This window comes from Sphaerodactylus townsendi, linkage group LG09, assembly GCF_021028975.2.
Source record: "Sphaerodactylus townsendi isolate TG3544 linkage group LG09, MPM_Stown_v2.3, whole genome shotgun sequence".
Taxonomy (NCBI): domain Eukaryota; kingdom Metazoa; phylum Chordata; class Lepidosauria; order Squamata; family Sphaerodactylidae; genus Sphaerodactylus; species Sphaerodactylus townsendi.
The window spans coordinates 51017013-51041295 of NC_059433.1; the positions used below are offsets into that span (position 1 = coordinate 51017013).

Sequence of the window (24283 nt, forward strand, 5' to 3'; positions counted from 1 at the left end):
AAGGAGAAATTATATCATTACAAAACTTGATAGAACTTGGAGGGAAAGAGAATTGGCTGGTAATAAGGGGGTTATGGGAAAGATTAAAGAAATCCAGAATAAAAGGTGATTGTACAGTAAATCAATGGTTAAGATTCCATGAAATATTAAAAGGGAAAGTTATAGGATCAGTGTATAAGTATATGGTAGAGGATAAAGAATTTATGTTAAGAACAATGAAGCAAAAATGGGAGAAAGAAAATTTCTTGGAAGTAGAAAAAATAGAAAGAATTATGGATAGCATGATGAAGATAAAGATTGAAAAATATGTGGAATTAGAAAGAAAGGTGATACTCAAATGGTATAGAACCCCAATGAACGTATTGAGTTCTGTGCATGCCAGCAGGCTATCAATGATGATCAGTACTAGTGAGCTGAAGTAAATGCAAGTAGTAGCTGCTTATTGGCATTATTGAGAACTGAACCATTTGCCATGTTTTTGGTCAGTCATCCTGTCCACCAGGGAATGGGGCGAACAGGGGAAAGGAGCCAACTCCCCACCCATGCCCCTGGACCATCCCCACTATGCTAGTGATGGCAGGGGTACAGGGACACTGGTTGCCGCATATGGTGCCCCGTTCCAGTGCCAGGCAGGGTTGCAGCGGCCATGAACCAACTGTTCTGCCTCTCCACCAGATCAGTTGTCCTGGGCAAATCTGCCAGCATGCCCACATGCGGATTCCATAGGCAAATTTGCTCACTTCCCGCTTTGGATGGGGCTGTTAGGCTAATGGTCTACACACATTTGTTTGGGAGTAATTGCCTTGACAGTCAGTCAGACACTGCTAAGCAGACGTGTATAGGTTGAATTGTACATCCTTCTGACTGGATGAAAAAATCAAAAGAAATTTAACTTATTGTTTTGGGAATAAGATTTTATGCCTATCAGTTATTAACAGAATAAAAATGCAGTTAAGAAAATTACACTTACAGTTCTTTGAAATTTTGGATAAATCCTTCATTTTCCTCATGAAGATATTCATTTTCTTTCTGCAAATCAGACACTTTCTGAAGGTGATTCTTAAGTGTTTCTTTCAGTTCCTGCAGATCAGACTGCTGACTGCATTTCTAGGAAACATTAAGGCATTATAGTATAACAATATGAAAACATGCTGCATGTGAAATGAAAAAGATTGTACATATTTTAAACTTACCGAATTGTTCATCTTTTTCATCTCATTATAATATTCTTCTTGTAATTCTTCATTTTCCTTGTCTTGAACAGCAATTTTTGTAATTAAACGGTTAATCTAAACATTAAAAAGATTGCTCATTCAATATTGTCACATCAACAAACATGAGTCACAAATTTGTATCAGAGTATTTTAAGGCCCTAGAAGTGAGAACTGAAGTTTTCTGGAGAGCAATATGCGTTATACTGAGAGTGAAGTATTTTGAAGATTACCAACAAAGCTGAGAAGAAAAGAAGTGTCCAAGGAGACAGAGGGTTGTAGCAGAAAACATGCTGGAAGTTTGCCTATCAAGCTCCCAGGGTATTTTTTTTCTTTTAAAAATAGATATGTGGGATCCTGATTTGGGCTGTGCTATAAAAGGTGGGTTACAACTTCACCTCCAACACCATTCTCCTGATCCAAAAATGATCTTATGAGGGATGCAATTGTCATATTGAACAATGGGACAAGAAACAGCCCTGCAAGGTTATTCAGAGTCAGAAATAGTGAGGGACAAGACTCATCCCCATTCATGGTCCTGATTCAAACTGGAATCTCATGGACATGTTATTTACAAGAAAAAATACTGGGATATCCATATACATTTTATTTGGCCAAGCATGAGTGAAGGGGCGGTGGCATGATCTAGCCAGATCTCGCCATATGTTGGAAGCTAAGTAAGGTTGGTACTTGGAAGAGAGACCACTAAAGAAGACTCTGCAGAGGAGGGCAATGGCAAATCACTCTCTGCTTTCCATGAACTCTATGCAGGCCCATAGTCATCCAACAAATATAACAGAACATATCCCTGAAGTAAACATAGCATCTCTTAATTGTCCGAAATTGTGTTTTAATCATCATAATGATGATCATCTTTTAAATTATTAGAATCAGAGCATCATGAAGAGCATAAAAATTGCATCAGATAGATGCACTTCACTAGATAATATTGCATATATTTGTGGTATTACAGGAGGCCCAATTTTCAATAAACAAAATGTTAAGGGTCTTATATGCTGTTCTATTTACAGATTTTTTTACCCATGCAGATATTCAAAATTTACTTTGTCTTGCCAAGATGTTAAGTCAGTCTTTGTGTCTGCTTCTTGCTTGGTTAATTCTTCAAGGCAATTTTTATTTTGCATTATTTCCTCTTCTATATTTTTGATCTTGAAACAGAAATCATTGTAACCAGCTTCAGCGTCTTTTAACTCATTTCTAAAAAGGAACAAAGTCAAACCATTAATTTATCTGAAGGTATTTAGGGGTTATTGAAAATATATTCATGAACAGAGTATCAACTACCAATCCTGACAGACACTTGATTCTAGTCAGGCATCTAGCCTAATTCATCTCCTAGTATAAGAAACATTCTTGTTTTAACTACTAATATATAGTGTGCTGTTGGGAATGTTAATTTAGAAATGGGTCCACTGAGTCCAGTGATCTTTACATTGTCTAGTAAGTATACTTATCACTAATCGATTTTAAACTGATGTGTTTTTAACAAAGTTCCCCACACCAGGGTGAGTGATATGAGTAGAGTGCAAGACACAAAAACAAAATGTGAACTACAGGAAGCACATTGGGCTGGCATCCTATAAATACAAACAATTTGCTTTGCATGTTTGCAACAAAAATCACTAGACAGAAATGTTCAAAGCTTTTCTAAGGTCACAAAATATCTGCCAGTTCTTTAATAAAGCTAAAATAACAGGTATGAGATATTAATTAATAATTTCACAAAATTTGTTTCAAATGTATTATACCAGTGATGGCGAACGTTTTTGAGACCAAGAGCTCAAATTGCAACCCAAAACCCACTTATTTATCGCAAAGTGCCAACACAGCAATTTAATCTGAATACTGAGGTTTTAGTTTAGAAAAACCGGTTGGCTCTGAGGCATGCGTTACTCAGGAGTAAGCTTGGTGGTACTTGGTGGATTTGCTTTGAAGCAACCGTGCAACTCTTCCTACAGATGAATCACGACTCTAGGAGGGATTACTCAGAAGCAAGTCCCATTGCCAGCAACCAAGTTTACTCCCAGGTAAAGGTTTGGACTTTTAAGTTTTGGCTGCGTCTTTGTTTCTGCACTGACCCTAACAGTTTGTCCCAGTTAGAAATGAGAGAGCTTCAGCTTTCGAAATGGTGGCTACATATTGAAAAAAAGATCTTTTCCTTGGGCTTCTCTTGGGAGGCCCTACAAATGCTCACAGCTCCGGAGATTTACCATCACTTAAAGACTAGATTATTTGATCAAGAGTACCAATTTCTCCTGAGCAAAGCGCAAAGCTCTTGCTCTCCAATATTCTTTGGGATTATCCCTCAGAAATCTAGCCCTGCTATATACCTGCAACAACTTATTAATTACAATTGCAGATGGGTCATTGACCCCAGGAGCAAAGGTTTAACTCTCTTTTCCATCAGTACATCTTCAAGGTCGCTTCTCTGGTATTCCACAAAATGAGCGTTGCTGTCGATTTTGTCCTGATACAACTGATACACTTTCTCATATTCTGCTTCATTGTTCAAAATACAACAACATCAGAACCGATTTGAGAACTGTGTTACCAACAGGATTTATGCTTTTTTCTGATAAAATAAAAATGGCTAAACTTCTAAATAACTCTAATGTTGAAATCTCTGAAGCTGTTGCTATATTTTTACTCTGTGTACTGCAAGTTGAGCAATAATGATCTTTTTATTGTATTTGAAATTCTTGGCACTGGTTTTATACCTAATAAAGGTTTTGGATTTGGTAAAGGTTTGCACTTTAGTTCTTCCCATGAAAATCAGTGGGGTTTAACAGTGCTTAACAGGGTTACCAACACTGCTTCCCCAAAACAGGTCTTAGACTTAATGCTAATAATCAAGCCCAGCGGCCCAGGCCAGCCTAGATGTGTGGGGGGAGCACTCTGTTTGCACGTGCCCACAGAGAGGGCTCTGAGTGCCCTTCTGGCACCCATGCCATAGGTTCACCACCACTGTATTATACGTATACCCTGCTTTGGCATAGAGCTGCAATCATGATCACTCTTACTTAGGCCCTTTCCGCATGGGCCAAATACAGCATCCCAGGGATGGCAAAAACGCCATCCCTGGGAGAGTGTTCGCACAGGACGTGTTGCTGCTCTGCAGCAGTGCTGTTTTGGCTTTCCCCGGGCAGCATGAAGCCGCCCCTGAAAGCCTCGCTCAAGCGAGGTTATTGATAAACAGCGTCTTCCTGGAGGCACGGTGCGAACCGCACCGCTGGGAAGCCGCTGCTTTCCCCTTTGGTTCCACTCACCTTCTTGTGCAGCATCCCTCTGGAGGGCTGCAGACCTGCCCACGCTGCCCTGTGACCTCTGGAGGTCGCAGGGCAGCGTGGGTGGGTCTCTGCAGTCCTCCAGAGGGACGCTGCACAAGAAGGTGAGTGGAGGGGGACCACCGAGAGGTGGCTCCGCACAGAGCCACCTCTCCGGCTGCAGGGGACGTCAGGGCTGTGCGCACGCTAGCGTGCGAACGGTCCCTGAGCCTCCACCGGCATACTTCATGCTGGTGGAGGTGCATTTCCGTGTGTGCGGAAAGGGCCTTAGTTTCAAAATTGATTTGTTCCTGATGTTCTTTTACTATTATCTGCCCTTCTCCTGAAACAGTGGAATATTTATGCCAGCTCTTCTCATACAAGACATGGCAGCAACAAATCAGACCATCCCATAGTAAAGATGTTATGGTCCTGATCCAGAGAAAGTTGCATACCACTAAGTGCCACTGAAATCAATGAGATTGAGTGTCACTGATATCAATGGTTCTATAGGATACATCTTAATTAATTTTCTCTACAACATAATCATTTCCAGTAACAATATCCCAAAAGGAGTACTATACAGTGCTGCAGATTATCTTGTTTGTGAAGACAGTATCTATATTTTAATTTTAATGCTATTGTATTTGTCCTATATGAAGGCTAATTACCAGAAACTGATAAGAATATTCTAAATGGTATAACAGCGCAATTTCATTTCTTCAGTATCACCTGGGAACAACATATGTTGATCAAAAATTTCTGTTCATGCTGGTAATCGGATCTATTCTAACAGCTAGAGAACTGAATCAGTCAGCTCCATCTTGGTTTTTGATCAAACCATCCAGGTATCTGTTCTGAAGTTTTACTAGTTCTATTAACTGTTACACCGATGGCCAATTATGCATAATGTGCTTGCTGCATGATGGAAACCAATCTCTGCATGAACCTGTTTTCTCAACCCCTCTTTCACTTTCCATTCTTTCTGCGGCAAGCAAGACCACTTTTAGCACGACTTTTAATTTGCTTCACCCCCAGAGAAGGGAGATTTGAAAGGGAGCACATCTTTGTCTCAGAGATCTTCCCTCCACTCACAGCCAGCCCTCCCTCCCTCTCCCTTGTGCTGCTCACTCACACAACACTGCTAACTCACACAACACTCACACAACACTCTAATTATCTAGATATTTCCAGTTATCACTATAAAGAGAGCTTGGCGATAACAACTCTTTGTGCTCCAAGGGCAACAGCACCAGCAGCGGGAAGTGTTGTGGAGAGGGGGGGAGGGGGAGAGAATATCTGCTCTTGGATAGGTCCCCTTCCTTAGCAGCCTGTGGTCCAGGGAATTGCTTTGCCTCTCACATTTGCGGGGACAGGGGGAGGATTACTTTTGAGACAGTAATATCGACATAAGTGCAGCTTAAAGGACTAAGTCAGCAGTCTTGACTTCTGGGTGTAATAAGATCTGGGCCTTCAAGAATCACTTGATGGGCAGAGTTAAAAGAACCAGACCTGGAGAGCTCTCTGCAGAAAAACTCAGGGGAAAGGAGGGAGTGCCTCCTTGTGTATAAACAGAGAAATGCAAGGAGAGCTCACTGCAAGCTCACAACACAGAGAAGAATCCCGAGATAAGCGTTCTATGCGTAATAAGCCTATGTTCACCTTTGACTGAACAATAAATCTCATCAAGGAGCAAAAGACACAGAAATTTAGCTCCTTTTAAAAAATCCTTACCAAGAAGAATACAGGTGTCCTCTGAAGAGGCATCTCCTCAGAGTAAAAGTAATATGGCTTGACAATTGGAATAATATCAGAGGCACAGAATTCTAGTTACTGCCCTATAAAAGTGTTTATATTCACCCCAGCTGGAAGTGTGCAGCTCCAGCAAAGCAATATTAAACATTTGTATTAGTTTTCATCTGCGGATTTGTTTTTATTTTTTGCTATTTTCCAACTATGCTTGCAATTGCTGACCCAGTGGGGAGTTTGCTCATCACAAAAGGCTACTTGGGGAGCAGCACTTTAGAGGTTTAAAATGCACTTACTCAGTACAATTCAACAACATGTTAGCTGTCATTCTTCTCTGATTCATAGATATTTTTTCTTGTTCATACCGTTCTTCAGTTTTTTGATATAAGTTTCTAACCTCCAGTAGTTTCTGATGAACATTATCATATCTAATTTTTGTCTTTAAAAGAAATGTATAAAGGTTGAAAGTGAAAAGATGAATAATGCAATTATTTTCATTTTCTCTTGTAGAAAGTAGATGTAGTGTTGTTTTTTACATATTTACTTCTGCATTTTTCTATGCATTATTAAAAGAATAAAGAAGTTAAACTTAAATCCCTGCTTTCCATTGCCTAATGCTTACAAGTATGTTAGATTCCCAACTACATTTATTTTTAAAAGATTTATATACCACTTTATAGCCAAGCTACACAATGAATTGTCCTACAACTGAGTGATATAAATAATCAGTTGAAAAAGCTGAAAAATTAGAAAAATAGTGATTTAATTATTAAAAGCCACTTTGCCTATGGGTTGTAGATGTATTATTACATAAAGTTGTATGGTTTAGGTAAAACCTACTCACTATTTCTAATAATATCTGCCCTTGCTTTCAATAATTGATTACATTTTTGTTTCTGGTGTTGTGAGCGCTGCTTTAATTTTACATTTACAATGAATTTTGATGGACATATATCAATTGATAAAATTAATATATCCATCTGATTTACCACTTTATATGTCTTCTTAACTTCTTCTATACAATGATCTTCATAAGTCAGCTTTTCTCCCAGCAGAGGGCTGTATTTCTTCATGAAGTTTATGTTCTCCTGAATTTTTTCATTGGCAACCTCTATTTTTGTCAGTTGGCTTACTGCAGCCTGCAACTGTTGATTTTTATCCTCAAAATGCAACTGCAATTCTATAATCTCTTGAGAACAATTCTCCCATTCTGCAGAAGAAAAATAACCTAGAGTTATAACAAATTATGTCTATAACAAACACAGATTAAATATATAAGATGGTAAATATTATGAGATATAGCTATCAGTATGCAAAAAATGGATTCAGATCATTTGTCATTAAGATGACTCAGTCTTATGGTTGTTTCAACTGCTTTTAATGGATAACATTTCTGGATAAAACTGTCCTACCCCCAAATGAAATCATTGTAACGGATGATACATTCTTTCTGTAAGGGATACTTTCTGTCAAATATCAAATATTTTTAAATATTACAAGAAAAGCCAATAAAGCTAGCTATACATTCCTCTTGCCTCTTGCTGCTTTCTAGGTTTGATTCCAATAGCACCTTAAAGAGTCACAAGATTTTCATGGTATGAGCTTTCAGGACTCAAAATTCCCTTCATCAGATATGAAGTGTTGACTTTTTAAACCTTATACCCCTAAATCTTGTTGGTCTCTAAACTGCTACTGCACTCAAATCTAGCCATTCTACACTGACATTTGCTCTCTTCTGGCATTTTTCTCCCAGTCTAACTTCAATACCAGAAGCAAGCCAGCCTGGGAAAAAATTGGACAACAGGAAAGTAGATAGGAAAGGTATGGCAGAGAACACTCTGGTTTTGCTTACAAATAGACTCTCATCTATGGAAGTAATTGCCTGGGCTAACAGCAGATAAGATTGGAGTGGATTTGTGTTAGAAGGCATAAGTGCTTCTATAAAAATTATACGTGTTGCAAGATCTCCAATCCTGACTCACAGATTTTTCCCCTCCATAGAAGGAACATGATCCTCCCTCATCACCTATCTCTTGAATCCCATCTAGCTGAGTGTTTGCTTGTGTGTATACTACTGGATAGTGAGAAATCTTACCTTCTGCTTCCAATCCCTGCTAGTTCATCTGCTAGTTAGGCAGGCTGCCTACTACTGGAGGGAGGAAATCCTCTATCCCTTACCCTATCTGTACAGTAATGAGCTTTTCTCTGCCTTTTTAGAGCATGTAGGCAGGCCTACTAATCACACAAGGTGGCAAGCTGTAGCACAGCATATCTGTCCTCTCTACCTGCCCTGGCTGTATGTCTGCCCTGGTTGTAGCTTCTGTCGCTATCTTTCCCAGCTTGCCAAGTAGTGTATAAGGGGAAAGGATTAGTCTTAAGCTCCTTCAGCACATGCAGAATAATGCACTTTCAATCCACTTTCAATGCACTTTGCAGCTGGATTTTACTGTGTGGAATAGAAAAATCCATTTGCAAACAATTGTGAAAGTGGATTGAAAGTGCATATTCTGCATGTGCAGAGGGGGCCATAGTTAGAGTCCCTAGCACCAGTTTGCATTGTATGCTTCCACTAATTACAAGGAAAAACTTTCCAAAGTTTAGCTTGACAGACAGACGGACGGACGGACGGACGGACGGACGGAAGGAAGGAAGGAAGGAAGGAAGGAAGGAAGGAAGGAAGGAAGGAAGGAAGGAAGGAAGGAAGGAAGGAAGGAAGGAAGGAAGGAAGGAAGGAAGGAAGGAAGGAAGGAAAGAAAGAAAGAAAGAAAGAAAGAAAGAAAGAAAGAAAGAAAGAAAGAAAGAAAGAAAGAAAGAAAGAAAGAAAGAAAGAAAGAAAGAAAGAAAGAAAGAAAGAAAGAAAGAAAGGTATTTTTCCTATTTAGAGTTTTACCCAAACCAGATGGCATTTCAATATACAATCAATATTCCAAACCTAAACAAAATTATACCTGGCATTCAGGAATGGCTAGAAGCCTTCTGACCTGACACTTATTCTAATGCCTCATTAGGTTTTCTTTTTTGGACAGTGGGAGGCAGGAAGAGCAGCAAGGGGAGCTATTCAGCACAGGTGGGAATGATAGATGAGAAGGTGGTGTAATGGATGAGAAGGTGGTGTAATGGATGAGAAGGTGGTGTAAGGCAGAGGGTTTCAGATTTGTCAGGAACTGGGGAACCTTTTGGGACAAGGTAGGCCTGTACAAACGGGACGGGCTTCATCTTAACCAAAGAGGAACCAGGCTGCTGGCGCTCAACATTAAAAAGGTGGCAGAACAGCTTTTAAACTGATCACTGGGGGAAAGCCGACAGGAGCTGAGGTGACTTCGGTTCGGAATACAGTATATATGGGGATGCAGACAGAGAGGGAGGTTTTTCTAAATCAACCACATACAAGCGAGGAACATAGCAATGTGCATGTGACAAGGGATAGTGTCTACAAAGAGACTTGAGGGGTAAAGCACATAAGTCCCAGGTTGGGACAGAGACAGGGTATACAGGTGTCTCTATGCTAATAGTAGAAGCATTCGACCTAAAATGGGGGAGCTAGAATACAGAGTTTTGAAGGAGGACTTTGATATAGTGGGCATTACAGAGACATGGTGGAATGAGGAGAACCAGTGGGATGCTGTTATACCAGGCTACAGGCTCTATAGGAAGGATAGGACAGGGGAGCACATTGGGGGTGGAGTTACCCTTTACATCAAAGAGAGCATAGGTATCACATAAAATAGACAATGCAAGGGGAGCTGGTTCCCCCTACAGAATCACTGTGGATATCAATACCAGGTGTGAAGGACAGTTTAATATTAGGAATATATTATCGTCCCCCTGACCAAAAGTGCACAAAGAGGATTCACAGGATGGAAAAAAAAGAAATTAGAGAGGCCAACAAAAACAAAAATGCTTGGTGGTAATGGGTGATTTTAACTATCCCCATATAGAAACTGGAAAAATGCATGTTCAGGTCATAGTAAGGAGAGAGCATTCCTGGATATACTAAATGACTGTAACTTAGAGCAGATGGTTGTGAGACCAACCAGGGGAGAGGAGTGATCCTAGATCTAATTCTATGTGGGACCCAGGACCTGGTGCAGGAAGTCCCAGTGTTGTTGGGCAGAGTAGGGAGCAAACCACAATGCTGTCAGATTCAGGTATCTCAGCATGCAGACAAGTGGCAACTACTAATGTAGTTACATTAAGCCTTCAGAAAGGGAAATTTCTCAAAGATGAGAGTTAATGTGCGCAGAGAGCTGAAAAGGAAAATCAAGAGAGTCAAAACTATCCAGGATGCTTGGAGGTTATTTAAAAAAACACAGTAATAAAAACTCAGCTGGAATGTGTTCCCACAGGTTAGAAAAAGGCAGCACCCAGTCCAAAAGAAAGCCACCATGGTTAACAAAGAGAGGTTGAGGAAATTATCAGAAAAAAGAAAATGTCTTTTAAGAAAATGGAAGTCCAGTTTGTCTGATGAATAATATGAGAGGGAACACAAATGGTGGCAAAAAAGAGAAGCAAGTTAGCTAGCAAGGGGAGGCAAAAAAAAGGATTATGAGGAACGCATGGCTATAGGCAACAAGACCAACAACAAACAGTTCTTCAAGTACATCAAAAGCAGGAAGCCAGCAAGAGAAGCCCCGGTAGGCCTGTTAGATGACAAAAGGAACAAAGGGTGTGCTAAAAGATGGCAGGGAGATTGCAGAGAAGCTAAATGAATTCTTTGCATCTGTGTCTTCATAAGAGGAGGTGAGGAACATTCCTGCACCTGAACCAAAGCTTCTTGGGAGGCGAATCCGAGGGAACTAGCAGAGATAGTGGTAGACAAGGAAGAGAAGTTCTGGCTTCCATTGATAAACTAAATGTGCAAATCCCCTGGCCCAGATTGCATTCACCCAAGAGTGCTTAAAGAGCTCAAGCATGAAATTGCTGATCTTCTCACTTTAATATGCAACTTATCCCTGAAATCAGGCTCCATCCCTGAAGACTGGAAGATGGCCAATGTCACACCAATCTTTAAAAAGAAAGGGATCTAGGGGGGGGACCCGGAAATTACAGGCCAGTCAGTTTGACATCTGTTCCTGGTAAATTAGTAGAATCTATCATTAAAGAATAAAATTATAAAACATGTAGAAAAGAAACAAGACCTGCTTGAGAAAGAGTCAGCATGGCTTTTTTGCAGAGGCAAATCCTGTCTTACAAACTTACTAGAGGTTCCTTTGAGGGGTGTAAACAGGCATGTGGACAGGGGAATTGAGACCGGTGGACATTAAGTCTACTTGGATTTCCAAAAGGCTTTTGACAAAGTTCCTCACCAGAGACTGTTGAAAAGGAAAAACTCAGCAATGAAGGGAATAAGAGGGGAAGTCCTCCCTATGGATTAAAAAACTGGTTGAGAAACAGGAAACAAAGAGTGGGTGTAAATGGGAAGTTCTCACAATGGAGAGATGCCGGGAGTGGGTGTCCCCCAAGGATCCGTTTTGGGACCAGTGCTCTTTAACCTATTCATAAATGAACTGGAGAGTAGGGGTGGAGTAAGCGTGGTGGCCAAGTTTGCAGATGCATACCAAATTATGTAAGGGTGGTGAGAACTCACAAAGGGGATTATGGCGAAAGAGCTCCAAGCCGGACCTTGATAAATTAGATGAGTGGAGCTCAGAAATGGCAAAATGCAGTTCAATGTAAGCAAAATGTAAAGAGTAGTGATGCACATAGGGGCAAAAATCCAAACTTCACATACAACGCTTACAGGGGTCAGTGCTATCAGTCACAGACCAGGAAAGGGATTTAGGCATCTGTAGTTGAAGTAGTTCCATGGGAATGTCAACTCAATGCATAACGCCAGCTGTGAAAAAAGGCAAACTCTATGCTGGGGATCATTAGAAAGGAAATTGATAATAAAACTGCAAAGATTGTCATGCCCTCTTATATAAAGCAGTGGTCGCGAATCCGCACTTGGAGTACTTGTGTCCAGTTCTGGGTAAGCGCATCTCAAAAAGGATATTGAGGGAGATAGAAAAAGTGCAGAGAAGGGCAACTTAAAAGGGATGATTATTGAGGGACTGGAGCACCTTCCCTATGAGGAGAGGCTGCAGTGTTTGGGACTCTTTAGTGTGGAGAGGAGGTGACTGGGGGGGGGATATGATTGAAGTCTACAAAATTATGCATGGGGTAGAAAAAATGTTGACAGAGAGAAATTTTTCTCTCTTTCTCTCACAATACTAAGAACCAGGGGGGCATCTTGCATTGAAAATGCTGGGGGGAAGAATTAGGACTAATAAAAGGAAACACTTCTTCACTTAGCGTGCTTGATTGAGGGTGTTTGGAATATGCTGCCACAGGAGGTGGTGATGGCCACAAACCTTTATAGCTTTAAAAGGAGCTTGGACAGATTTATGGAGGAGAAGTCGATTTATGGCTACCAATCTTGATCCTCTTTGATCTGAGATTGCAAATGCCTTAACAGACCAGGTGATCTGGAGCAACAGCCGCAGAAGGCCATTGCGTTCACATCCTACATGTGAGCTACCAAAGGCACCTGGTGGGCCACTGCGAGTAGCAGAGAGCTGGACTAGATGGACTTTGGTCTGATCCAGCTGGCTTGTTCTTATGTTCTTATGTTCTTATAGAGACTTTACCACTAGAGATGCTCTTTATTATCAAATAGGATGATCCCAACTGAAGAAGAAGGGTTGATTTTTATGCCTCACTTTCCCCCTCTACCTTTAAAGAGTCTCAAAAGAGTCTCAAAAGAGTCTCAAAATCACCTTCCCTTCCCCTCCCTACCACAGGCACCTTATGAGGTAGATGGGACTGACAGATTTCTGAAAGAACTGTGGCTAGTCCAAGGAAGATTCTGAATGGGCCAAAAATAGTGGTGCGGAAATGGTGTAAAATGATTTAAAATGGTGTAAAAGGGTTTAAACCTTTTTCACACCTTTTTCACACTGCTGTTTTTGGCCCATGTGGAATCCCCCCAAGGCTATTCAGCAGGCTTCATGTATAAGAGTGGGGAATCAAATCCAATTCTCCAGATTAGAGTCAGCTGCTCATTTATATGCAACACAGATTTAGACTGAAACCTTTCCCCCATGCCATAGAGTTGCCACTTTGTGCCCCCCCCCCCCAACTACTCATCAATGCATCTGTGAAAATCACCACATTATGAGGGAACATACTTAGATCTTCCATTTTGGCTTTGGTTTCTAGGGATAGTGTAGAAGCCCTCAACCATGCATGATGTCTTAAGACCACTCCTCACCACCAGCCTTTTTGGTTCTTGACAACAGCATGGAGGGGAGATACGAAATAACTTCATTCTTCATGCCATGGTCTCCAGGGGCGTACCTAGGCAAACTGGCGCCCAGGGACAAAACCTGAGTTTGGCGCACCCCCCGCCTGGCGTATGGGTGCCCCCCCCCCCACCATGACCATGACAATGATTTTTTGTACCAGCTCACAAAACACCTCCCACTCCCAGCAAAACATACATGGCTCTCTCCCCACCAACTCTTTTCCTAATTTCCTAATCACAACAACCCTATGAGGTAGGTTGTTAGCCTGAGCAACAACTCCAAGCCATTTCTGAGGCACGCTGCACATTTTTGGGGCCCATAAAATTGAACCCCCAGAAGCAAAGGTCTCCAAACCTGGATGATATTACCAGGAGGCCCTCCTGGAGCCACCCTGAAAGTCTGGTGCCTCTATCTTCAAAAATGTGCAGCCTGCCTACACACTCAGAAATTCCCCATTGGCTACAATGGAGCAAAATCACTGCAAAACAAAGAATCTTGGGCACATTTCTTGGGGTGCCTGGAAGGGGTGTATTTTTAAAGCTAGTGACACCAAAATTTCAGGATATCATCTGTTAACTATTCTTATGATGCCACCCAAGTTTGGTGAAGTTATGTTCAGGGGGACCAAAGTTATGGTCCCTCAAATGGGTAGCCCCCATCTCCTGTTAGCTCCCATTGAAAACAATGGGAATGGGGGCACCCCCTTTGGGGGTCCATAACTTTGCTGCCCCTGAACCAAACATCACCAAATTTGGATGGTATTATCAGGACAGTCTCTGGATGGTACCCTGAAATTTTGGTGTTGCTAGCCTTAAAAATGCGCCCCCTGCAGGCCGGAACGTGAAAAAACACTTTAAAACTTTAAAAACACACAAACAACCCTGAAATGTTGGCGCCCCCCCACGTGACTAAATGGGGGCGCCTGGGGACATAGGGTACCCCTGTCCCTAGGCAGGAACGCCACTGATGGTCTCCATCAAGACCTGGGGGGCATGGCACTTTAAAAAGTTAAAATCTAAGCTCTATAATGACACCACATAACCATAATAGACTCAGGGATTTAGTATTGCCTAATTTTGCCCTAAAGTAAATGGCGCATCCTGAATCTTAAACTTTTGAATATGACAGCTTGGAATAAGTTTCAATTCATTATTTGGTAAAGAGAAAGGGAAAATAATTCTCCTTCCCCAATGGCTATCACAAATGCCTTAGCTATTTTAAACAGCCAGGTAAATAATTTGCCTGTTAGATATTATCATTATCATTACAACTTCTAATATGAATGTCCAGTTCCACAAAGGACAAAGTAGTATGTATATACTGTCTAGAAAAAAATCTAACAGTTTACCAGTATATCAGATAATTGTGCCCCCCCCCCCCCCCCCACTTCTATTGGTATTTTCATACCTTTTTGAACAGCTATGGGAAGCTGTTGGAGCCTCCAAAGGGACAGGTAATCAGAATTTAAACGTAGCTTTTTCCTGCGGCGTATTTCAACCTCCAAAGCTTCTTCAGCAGCTTTACGTTCATGTTCTAGTCTTGTAACTAACTCTGTGGCCTCTGCCAGAACATCGGTTGTTTTCTGCTTTAAAGGCTGTATATCTTTAAAAATAAAAAAATGTTTAAAATGTACTACAGCATTTTAGGTCTATTTTGTTGCTTTATTGTCTGTTGCTATCGTGTTATATTGGTAAAATGCCTTCGGTTTTTTCTTGAAAGGAACGGTGGGGCATAAATATTTTAAACCAAATAAATAAACATCTCTAAATTTCAGCTCTGCTTTCAACATGGTACCATGTCACACATACTGCCCCAGAACTTTGTACATTAAAGTACAGAAACTATACACAAATCAACGTTTTATTGCAATAGAGATTCTGCATTCACTGACTTATTGCAAAATGAACAAAAACACATTTAATTAAATGGTTGCCAAAACTCCCTCAATTTTGCTAATTACTGAGATCACTTCAGCTGTTCATACATTCATGAAAAAAACATGAATAAGTTAGACCACTGGTCTACTGAGATCAGTACTGTCTTCTCTGATTGGACCCAATGCTTCAAAGCCTTTTACACTATCTCTTACCTGATTCTTTTAACTGGAGACTGAATTTAAGATCTTCTGCATGTAAAACAGATGTTCTATCAATGATTGATGGCCTCCCTATAGTTTAATCTGACTCAATTTGAAACATTTTTGCTGTACAAGGCCAAGAGCTCACATTTGAACATGAGTTGTTTCTGCCACAATCACTTGGATTAAATATTTCTATTATTATTATTATTATTATTATTATTATTATTATTATTATTATTATTATTATTATTATTATTATTATTATTAATTATTATTATTATTATTATTAATATTATTATTATTATTATTATTATTATTATTATTTAATATACCGCCCTATCCCCGAAGGGCTCATTTAAATCCATCCACTTTGCTAAAACACCCACAGAAATTCTTGAGCAAAATTTGAGATGTGAATCAAGGTGTAGGGAAATGCAAGACAATGTAAGGTATTTCTTAGAGTAAGCCCCAAAAGCACTTTCTTAGCATAAGCCCCAATGAATTAAATGGAACTTAATTATAAACAGACCTGCTTAGTCGAAGGCTTTCACGGGTTAGACTGTGGCTGGCATCTTCAGAGGATCTGAAGATGCCAGCCACAGATGCAGGCGAAACGTCAGGAGAGAATGCTGCTAGAACACGGCCATACAGCCCGGAAACCAGACAGCACCCCAGACCTGCTTAGGTTTGTTCCGTAACTAATTTCCTACATGAAATCAATTTTTTCCACAAGTACCATCTTGAGGAAAAACAGAAAAAAACAGAAAGATAGGAAGTACCCTTCACTTGAATCATTTCCAGTTAGACATCAATGTTACTGAGACTCTGAGAATTTTAGTTATGGACAAGGATGTAGGTAAGGGGGGGGTTCCTGGGTTCAACCCCCCTATTACATGTCTGAAGCTCTGCCCCCCCCCATCTGGGAACCCAGCCAGCAGCCAGCCGTTCTTCCCTCCCCTTTGGGGAGAAAAGACTGCTGTCCCCAGCCTCAGAGAGCTGTTTTTATAAGCACTGAGGCCGGGGAGTGGGGCTTGGGAGGCATGGCTGGGGTGTGGGGTTGGGGAGCCTTTTCTCCCCATTGGGGAGAGAAGAAGGGACTGCTGGCTGCCGGCTGGGCTCCCAGCCGGTGGGGGGGCAGGAAGCAGGTCGGGGGCAGGGGCGGGGAGCAGGGCGGGGGAGATAGCCAACCCCGGCCTTGAAGCCCTGAGGCTGGGGGCGGAGCTTGGGGAGGCATGGCCATGCCCAAACCCACCCCATAAAAAATCTATAGCTACCTCACTGGTTGTGGATAATGATTAATGAATCCTTTATAGAGTCTGTTTGATAAGAAATCTGGAAAACAAACCACTATAATTGAAATGGTTCAGCTGAAACTTCCTTGGGATGGACCATCCAACATAAGGATACAGCACATTATTTCTAAAGTGGGGAAAAAAATCACAAGCAGAGTTCAACTTCACAGAAGCCAGGGACAAATCACTTTTGCCAGATCTTCTGATAGAAGAAATGAGTATTGTTGATCTTTAGTGGATAATTTTTTGGAGCTGTTCCCCTTCCAAAAGTGGCACTTTTGATCAAATTGTCCAGAACATTAGCACAGACTTATCACTGCAGCAAAGGACCCTTTCCTTGCTGATCCCCTCACTTGGGGAAGTACAGTCCTTTTCTCTGCCAACAACTGAAGAAGCTATATTAGCTAAGGCTGATATTGCCAAAAAGTTGTAATGTGTGCACACATTATTCTCCTAGAATAGTAGTAAAATAAAAGTTTCACCCACTACAGTATTCCCACAATGGTTTAAAAGAGGGGCCGCTAATATCAACCGCTACACAATACTTGCCCATATTTGGTCATTGACTGTAAATAAAGTCTTTTTCTTCTTCAGTACTTGCCCATCTGATTGAAAAATATATCAAACCACTTGGCAGAAAATTTTATGAGGCTTTTAATAATCTAAAAAGGGCTTTTGTTAGTATTCCCCACACCAGACTGTGGGAACAATTAGCGAAGACCTCTATGGATCTTTGACTCCTCTGGTTAATATAAAACTATATTCAAATAATACTGCACAGGTGATATGTGGAGAAAATGGCCAACTGATCAAAGTAATCAAAATAAACAGCTGTGTGTCAAGGTGGCCTTTTGGCTCCCTACCGCTTTGACTTTTATCTAAATAAGATTGATAGTTCTCTTTCAGGCAAACTATTCCATCCTCCACAGCTATCTTGCAGACCTATCTCAAATTTGTTTTATTCAGAGGACACCATCCTGCTATCTCGATCTCAAATTGGGCTAAGGCGATTGATGAGTGCTTTTGCACAGTACTGTTCTAGAGAGTTCTTAGGTATCAATTACCAAAAGACCAAAGTTATGATTTTCTTTAAAAGTGCTCCATCATGTCATTTACCTTGGTTTATAAACAGCCAGTCAATTGAGCAGGTGAACACCTTTCACTACCTTGGTAGTATCTTTTCCCATAATCTGTCCTGGATAGGATAGATTACTGCTGCTAAAAGGTTAGCATCAATATACTCCTCAATCCTCCTGAGATTCTTTTGGACCGTGGGTGGTAACTATTTACCTGCTGCTATTGGTTCCTTTCAGGCAAAGGTAGCTCCTATCCTATTATATGGAGCATCACTAACAATAGCCAAGATCAATGAAAAGTATGATTCATGTTTAAATTCCTTCCTACACTCACTTTCAAACATCTCTATGTGTATTTCTTGCCCAGCCATTCACTTGGAATTTGCTGAACCATCCCTGGAGGCCAAGGTATGGATAGCAACCTTTACTCTTAGATTAAAAATTTATCACTCGTCAGAGAGCTACTATCTGTACTATCAGGCCAAAAATGGCTTTCAAAGCTCGTGGCTGAAACTGGTGGATGACAGATTACAAAAACTGGGCCTTTCCCTGGAAACCCTTAATCAAATGGATCTCATGCAAACAAATCAAACTTAGTATCTTACAGTTTGATAAACAGAGCACCTGCTGCAGAGCACAAAAATTATGCTACATTATTTGGGTCTCTGAACTTTGAAGACTTTCCCCACATCCCTTTATCTAAACGGTTTTGTGACTGTAAATCAGGGATTTAGATACCGTCTGGCATTTCTTTATTGACTATAAGAAATACAACATGGCTCATGAAAAATGGATTAATAAATATATCCAGAAATTGAGCCCTGTTGCAAAACAGGAGCTCAGAGCTAAGTTACTAGAGGATACTGATCCTAATGTGACTTTGGCAGTGCAAAATTTCTGTCTATGGCACTTAATGGCACTACCTCTTAAATTTTAACTGATTAATTTTGCATACTACAACTATGTAAGTTTTTACAAGACCCCTCAAAACTATAAGGGATCAGAAGTACTCCCACCCCTCAGTTCTAAAAAACGGACTGATTAGTTCAATGTCTGTACCCTCCTATTGCTGGGGAAATCCCTGGCATCAAAAAACAGTACACAGGAACAGCCCCAAGACAGTCAGAGTTCAAAGTCTGGGAGGCTAAGGAGAACCAAATGGTTTGCCACTTATGTGATATTTGGAATTAAAGGGAAGAGAGAGAAAGTTCACTACCCTATCCTTCAGTCCAGAACCTACTGTAAAGGCTGCAGAAGAATTATGAAAAGACCCAGTATTCAGGCCTCCCTAGTATCCCCTTGTTTGTCAAGGATCAGAGAGATAACAAACTTGAAATGGCCTAATACCAAATACCCAGAGTTCTCAAGACACAATATTGATCTTCGCAGCCTTCCTCCCACCAAACAAGTTCCATGAATCCAATGGATGAAGGGACCCTGAAGAGGCCTAGCACAGTGTCACTGTAGTTTTCATGATGTGGTATAGTGGTTACATTTGAACTCTATGGCCCACTCCACATAGCAAAGGTATAGCAGGTTGCAGTTGGGATAAAGTAATCCTTTTCCTGTTTTCACGTTTCCATGCATCCGTGTAGGCTGCGATTAAAGCCATCGGAAAAACTGCGGGTTGCTGTTGCGCCTTCGCATGTAGGTGCATGTATTTTTTATTTACTTCCCATTGATGCACAGCTATGCAGGCATGCACAAATGAACCCCCACAGCCATGCTGATATCTCACAATACAACCTACACAGATGTAAGCTGCGAAAAAAATTTTTAAGAAAGGAAAACAGAGGCAAATAAATTGCCTCCTGGCCAGCCATTCACTTGCAAGCGGCTGCAACCTGGGATTTTTTTAAAGACTCGCTAATAGTGCGATTCTCCAAAAAAACAGTTTGGGGAAAATAACATGGGGTGGCTCATTTTAGGGGAGGGATCTGTGTGGTGCCCCCCCCCCCAAAACAGTTTGTTACCGTTCCAAACCCATTTTTGTTGGTCTGTGTGGAGTGGGCCTGTCAGAGAAGCTTGCAGGGTGCCTTTGGCCAGTCAGCCTCACAAAGTAGTTGTGAGGATAAAATGGAAGAAAAAAGAATAATGGAAGCTGCTTTGGGTCTCCATGAGAAAGAAAGACAGGGCATAAATAAAGTAAATAAACAGAGACTTCTGCTTGAATCCTATTCACTAGACAAGGAACACATAATGTCCTAAGAGGAAAATAATAAATCCACCCTCTTTTATCTGCCTCTTCTCTCTCAGTGTACATTGCAGGTATTCCTTGTTTGTTTAATGATATTCCAGGTATCTGGAAATGTGTGGCTGTTTACCACCTTTACTGGCAAAGCAGGAGATGTAACATTAGAAGGCTGAGAGGAAGAAGATAGACTGTATTTTGGGTACATACAATCTTTGACTTGTGTGAGGGACCAAGTAAGAGCTCTACAGACAGTGAGATAGGTATAGATTTTTTATGGGATAGGTTTGAGGGGAGGGGTCCTGCCCCCACCTGCCCGTGGGGGTGTGGCCACGCCTCCCCAAGCCATGCCCCCAGCCTCAGTGCTTATAAAAGCAGCTCCCCGAGGTTGGAGACAGCAGACTCCCCTGCCTCACCTGCCCGCCCCCCACTGGCTGGTCTCCCAGCCGTCAGCTGGCAGTCCCTTCTGCCCTCCCCTCCAGGCAGCAGCATAGCTAGGGAAAATGGAGCCCGATGCAGAATCTGAGTTTTGTGCCCCCCCCCCCCCCAATGGGCAGCCACTGTGATGCTGGAATCCACCCCCAAACGGTATCATTTTCAATAGTGTTTAAACTAGGGAGCCCAGATTCTCCTTTTAAATCCACCTTAAAGGGAGAACCTGGGGTTCCCAGTTTAAAGAACATTGAAAGTGATGCTGTTTTGGGGTGGATTCTCCCCCACCCTGAAACAGCATCACTTTCAATGTTTAAACTGGGGACCTCAGATTCTCCCTTTAAATCCATGTCGAAGGGGGTGGATTTAAAAGGAGAATCTGGGGGAAATTTGGAGGGTGCCTGCTGTCAGGGGTGCAATTGTTAAGCTAGCAGAACCAAAATTTTAGGGTATCTTAGGAGATTCTCCTGATGATACACCCAGGTTTCATGAAGTTTGTTTCAGGTTATGGACCCTCAAAAGTGTCGCCCCCATCTTCTATCAGCTCCCATTGGAAACAATGGGGGATGGGGGCACCCCCTTTGAACCAAACGTCACCAAATCTGGGTGGTACCATCAGAAGAGTCTCCCAAAAATCCCTGAAATTTTGGTGCTGCTAGCCTAAAAACTGTTCCCCCTACAGGCCACAAAATGAAAAAACACTAAAAAATACAAAAAAGCTCACAAACGGGGCGGAGCTTCAGACATGTAATGGGGGGAGTTGAACCCGGGAACCCCCCTTACCTACGTCCTTGTCTACAGATATCAAAATTCCTCACTGTCTGATCCTAAGGAATTGTCCACAGTGCCCCATTCTTTCTTAAAGCCACATTTCCATTCACATTCCTCATTTGGTAATATTCTTCCTTGTACAACAACAGTAGATTTAAGTCAACTCAAAAAATTTTATCCCAGAAAATTCTGACAAAGGAAGTAAGTAAGTAATCATACCTTTCCAATACATTGACTCTTCAGCCTTTAATTCAGGAGGGGCTGTTAGCCAGATATCTGTAGTTTCTTCAGTAATTTTCATATCTGAATACCTTAAAAAAGAAGTCAACATTTAAAATCTAGAACGGCTTCCCCTCATCTACACGTCACTTCTGTTTCTTCAGATTTTCTGTGAGACTATCCGACATCTCTTTAAGTCCTCCAATTCTCATCCCCAAAGAAAACAAAATAAAATATACACACCGTATTTATTAACATTCGCTTTTTCTCAGCATTACCATTCATTCCTACCACGTCTGTTATCACCCCCTACTGTTGATATTTAGATTTTCTTTGGGCAGGAATCCCTTATTTTGTCAATATTATACTACAAAGCAATTTTTAAAACTGACTGGATCCAAAGGTCATTTTCTGCCAGCATGAAATCATTTATATCAGCAGAAAGGGGGTGACTTTCATCACTTTTCTTCTATTGTTATCCATTAAGCTCAAACAAATGCTGTTTCTGAGGGATGGGGCAACACTGGAGGAACTGATAAAACTTGTCTCTGCCTTCTACTGATAGAAAATAACCTTTAGATATATTTCAACATAACCAAAGGTTAAGACTTCACATTACAATTTGTTACATGTAGTGCAGTGGTCCCCATAACAGCACCCATGGCACCCACCAACACCTTTCCTGGTGCCCATCAAATATTTTAAAGTGGGTGGGGCCAGGTGAGGGTTTTGACCAGCAAGATTTCTGATTAGCTGTGCAGATGTTTTAATGTTGTTTCAACAGCAACTGCCACCACAACACCATACCACATCTCACTCTGGGAGTGAAGGAGAGATGAGCAACCATTTTGTAGTTGACTCCACCTCCACCATTTTGTGGCTGCACACAGCATACTGTGTTGAAATTCCAAAGACATCCACAGGCGTAAAAGGATTGGGGACCCCTGGTGCTACTGGGATGCAATTAGGATATAGACCTCTAAATCACTCTTCCCTACTTTTTGGCTCTTCTCACCTTCTCTCTAATATTAATTCCAAAATAATAATATGTACCACCAGCTAAAACTATTCATTTTATCTCATGTTTAGAATAGTTGTATTGACTTACAGAACCATGCAGAAATGTTGTGGCTCACTGGCAGAGCATCTACTCAGCACGCAACAAGTTCAGTCTCTTGGTTCTCCAGTTAAAAGTGTGAGACAGCAGGTGATGGGAAAGACCTCTACCTGACAATGGAAAGTTGCTGCCAGTCTGAGTAGACAATATTGACCTTGATAAACTGATGGTCTCATTCAGTGAAAGGCAGCTTCAAGGAAATATAATTTAAGAACTCTTGATCTAGCCTTGTAACATACTAGTTTTTTAAAATCCATATTACATTTCCATGCAAAATAGAGGAGAAATTTGGTAAATTCACAGCACGTGATTGTTCATGTTACAATGATACCTCACAAAATTATTAAAGCACACTCATAAGATCCTTACCATGAAATGTTCTCCAACTTACATAAACGATCATACTGTAATTAAAAATGACTTGTTTGAGTAGATAATTTAGATTATATTACAATACACATTAACGTTTACATTGAAGGTATAATAACAGTTGCACATTATAAGATAAGCATATATAAATATATAAATAAGCATAATTTTTTTTAAATTGTTTTGGGAGCCACAATTTCATTTCATAGACACATATCCATCTCTATTTGCAGTCCTGCTATAACTTGTGGGGCACATATAAGGTGCTGCATATTTGAATGTTGACTTCCTGAACACTGCAAGTCAAGTAACTGTAATTTTTACTACAACATACTACAATTTCTTAGATAATAAAAATTATCATTCCATCATCACCCTGCTAATTAAGGAACAAACATCTGCCATGTGTGTTCACATTACTAAGTGATGTGTAACTAAGCAAAATTGTAGAACTAAGCAAAATTGAAGCAAAGGACCAACTTTTGTGCTATTTGTGATCTTATATATAAGGGAAAACTCTATAGGCACTGAGCCCTAAGATTAGTCCTGCATTGCTGGTGCCAATAGTGCCTTAAATTCTGCTGAATCCCTACTTCAAAGTATTTTGGTTCTACATTGCAAAGGAAAGCTCCATTCCTGATCAGGTAGCAAGCCTGAAAAACAAATTTAGTAGTGGGTGGGCCATAAGAATGTCTGACATAAAAAGCAAAAACCTTAATACAAAAACAGAATATATATAATCCACTAAGCATAAGTTAACATTTTAATATGGAAAAGAAAGTGGCAAATGTTTGGCACTCCTACCAATACCTCTGCACTCATTGGATAGAATGTCATAAATGAGGAAACAGGTCCACACTGAACTGAGTAGCTATGCAGAATACTGCCTATTTTTATTCTTTTGTTTCTATAAAAGGGTCAGAAACCTGCTCCCCCCCACACCCTAAATTGAAAGCTAAAAATGCACAAAAGCAGTCAGAAGCATCTTGGGGGGGGGGAGGGGGGAGGAACTCAAATAATCTCCATTATGACTACAATCTTGCCAAAAGCTGGTTTTCCTCAGGGCTGGACTTTTGAGGCATTGTGCAAGTAGCAATCTTAAGTGCCGCTACATATGGCCTCTCCCTCCAGAAGTTGCTCAAAGGTTGATGAACAGCTTTGGTAGAATCCATGATTTGTTAGAGATTGTTTCAGCAAACAAAAAAC

The 24283-nt window shown here is 40.9% G+C and overlaps 1 protein-coding gene across 1 annotated transcript in view; it reads right to left on the reverse strand.

The window, feature by feature from the left end:
- Positions 1–24283, reverse strand: part of CCDC178 (coiled-coil domain containing 178) — a 173908-nt gene that overhangs the window by 148319 nt on the left and 1306 nt on the right. Inside the window, exons 3-10 of the mRNA XM_048507311.1 lie at positions 23078–23112; positions 21592–21683; positions 14938–15132; positions 7234–7454; positions 6541–6683; positions 2276–2429; positions 1194–1289; positions 971–1107 (exon numbers count right to left, since the gene is read on the reverse strand). Coding sequence (XP_048363268.1) covers positions 971–1107; positions 1194–1289; positions 2276–2429; positions 6541–6683; positions 7234–7454; positions 14938–15132; positions 21592–21683; positions 23078–23112 — 1073 coding nt within the window. The remainder of the gene's footprint in view (positions 1–970; positions 1108–1193; positions 1290–2275; positions 2430–6540; positions 6684–7233; positions 7455–14937; positions 15133–21591; positions 21684–23077; positions 23113–24283) is intronic.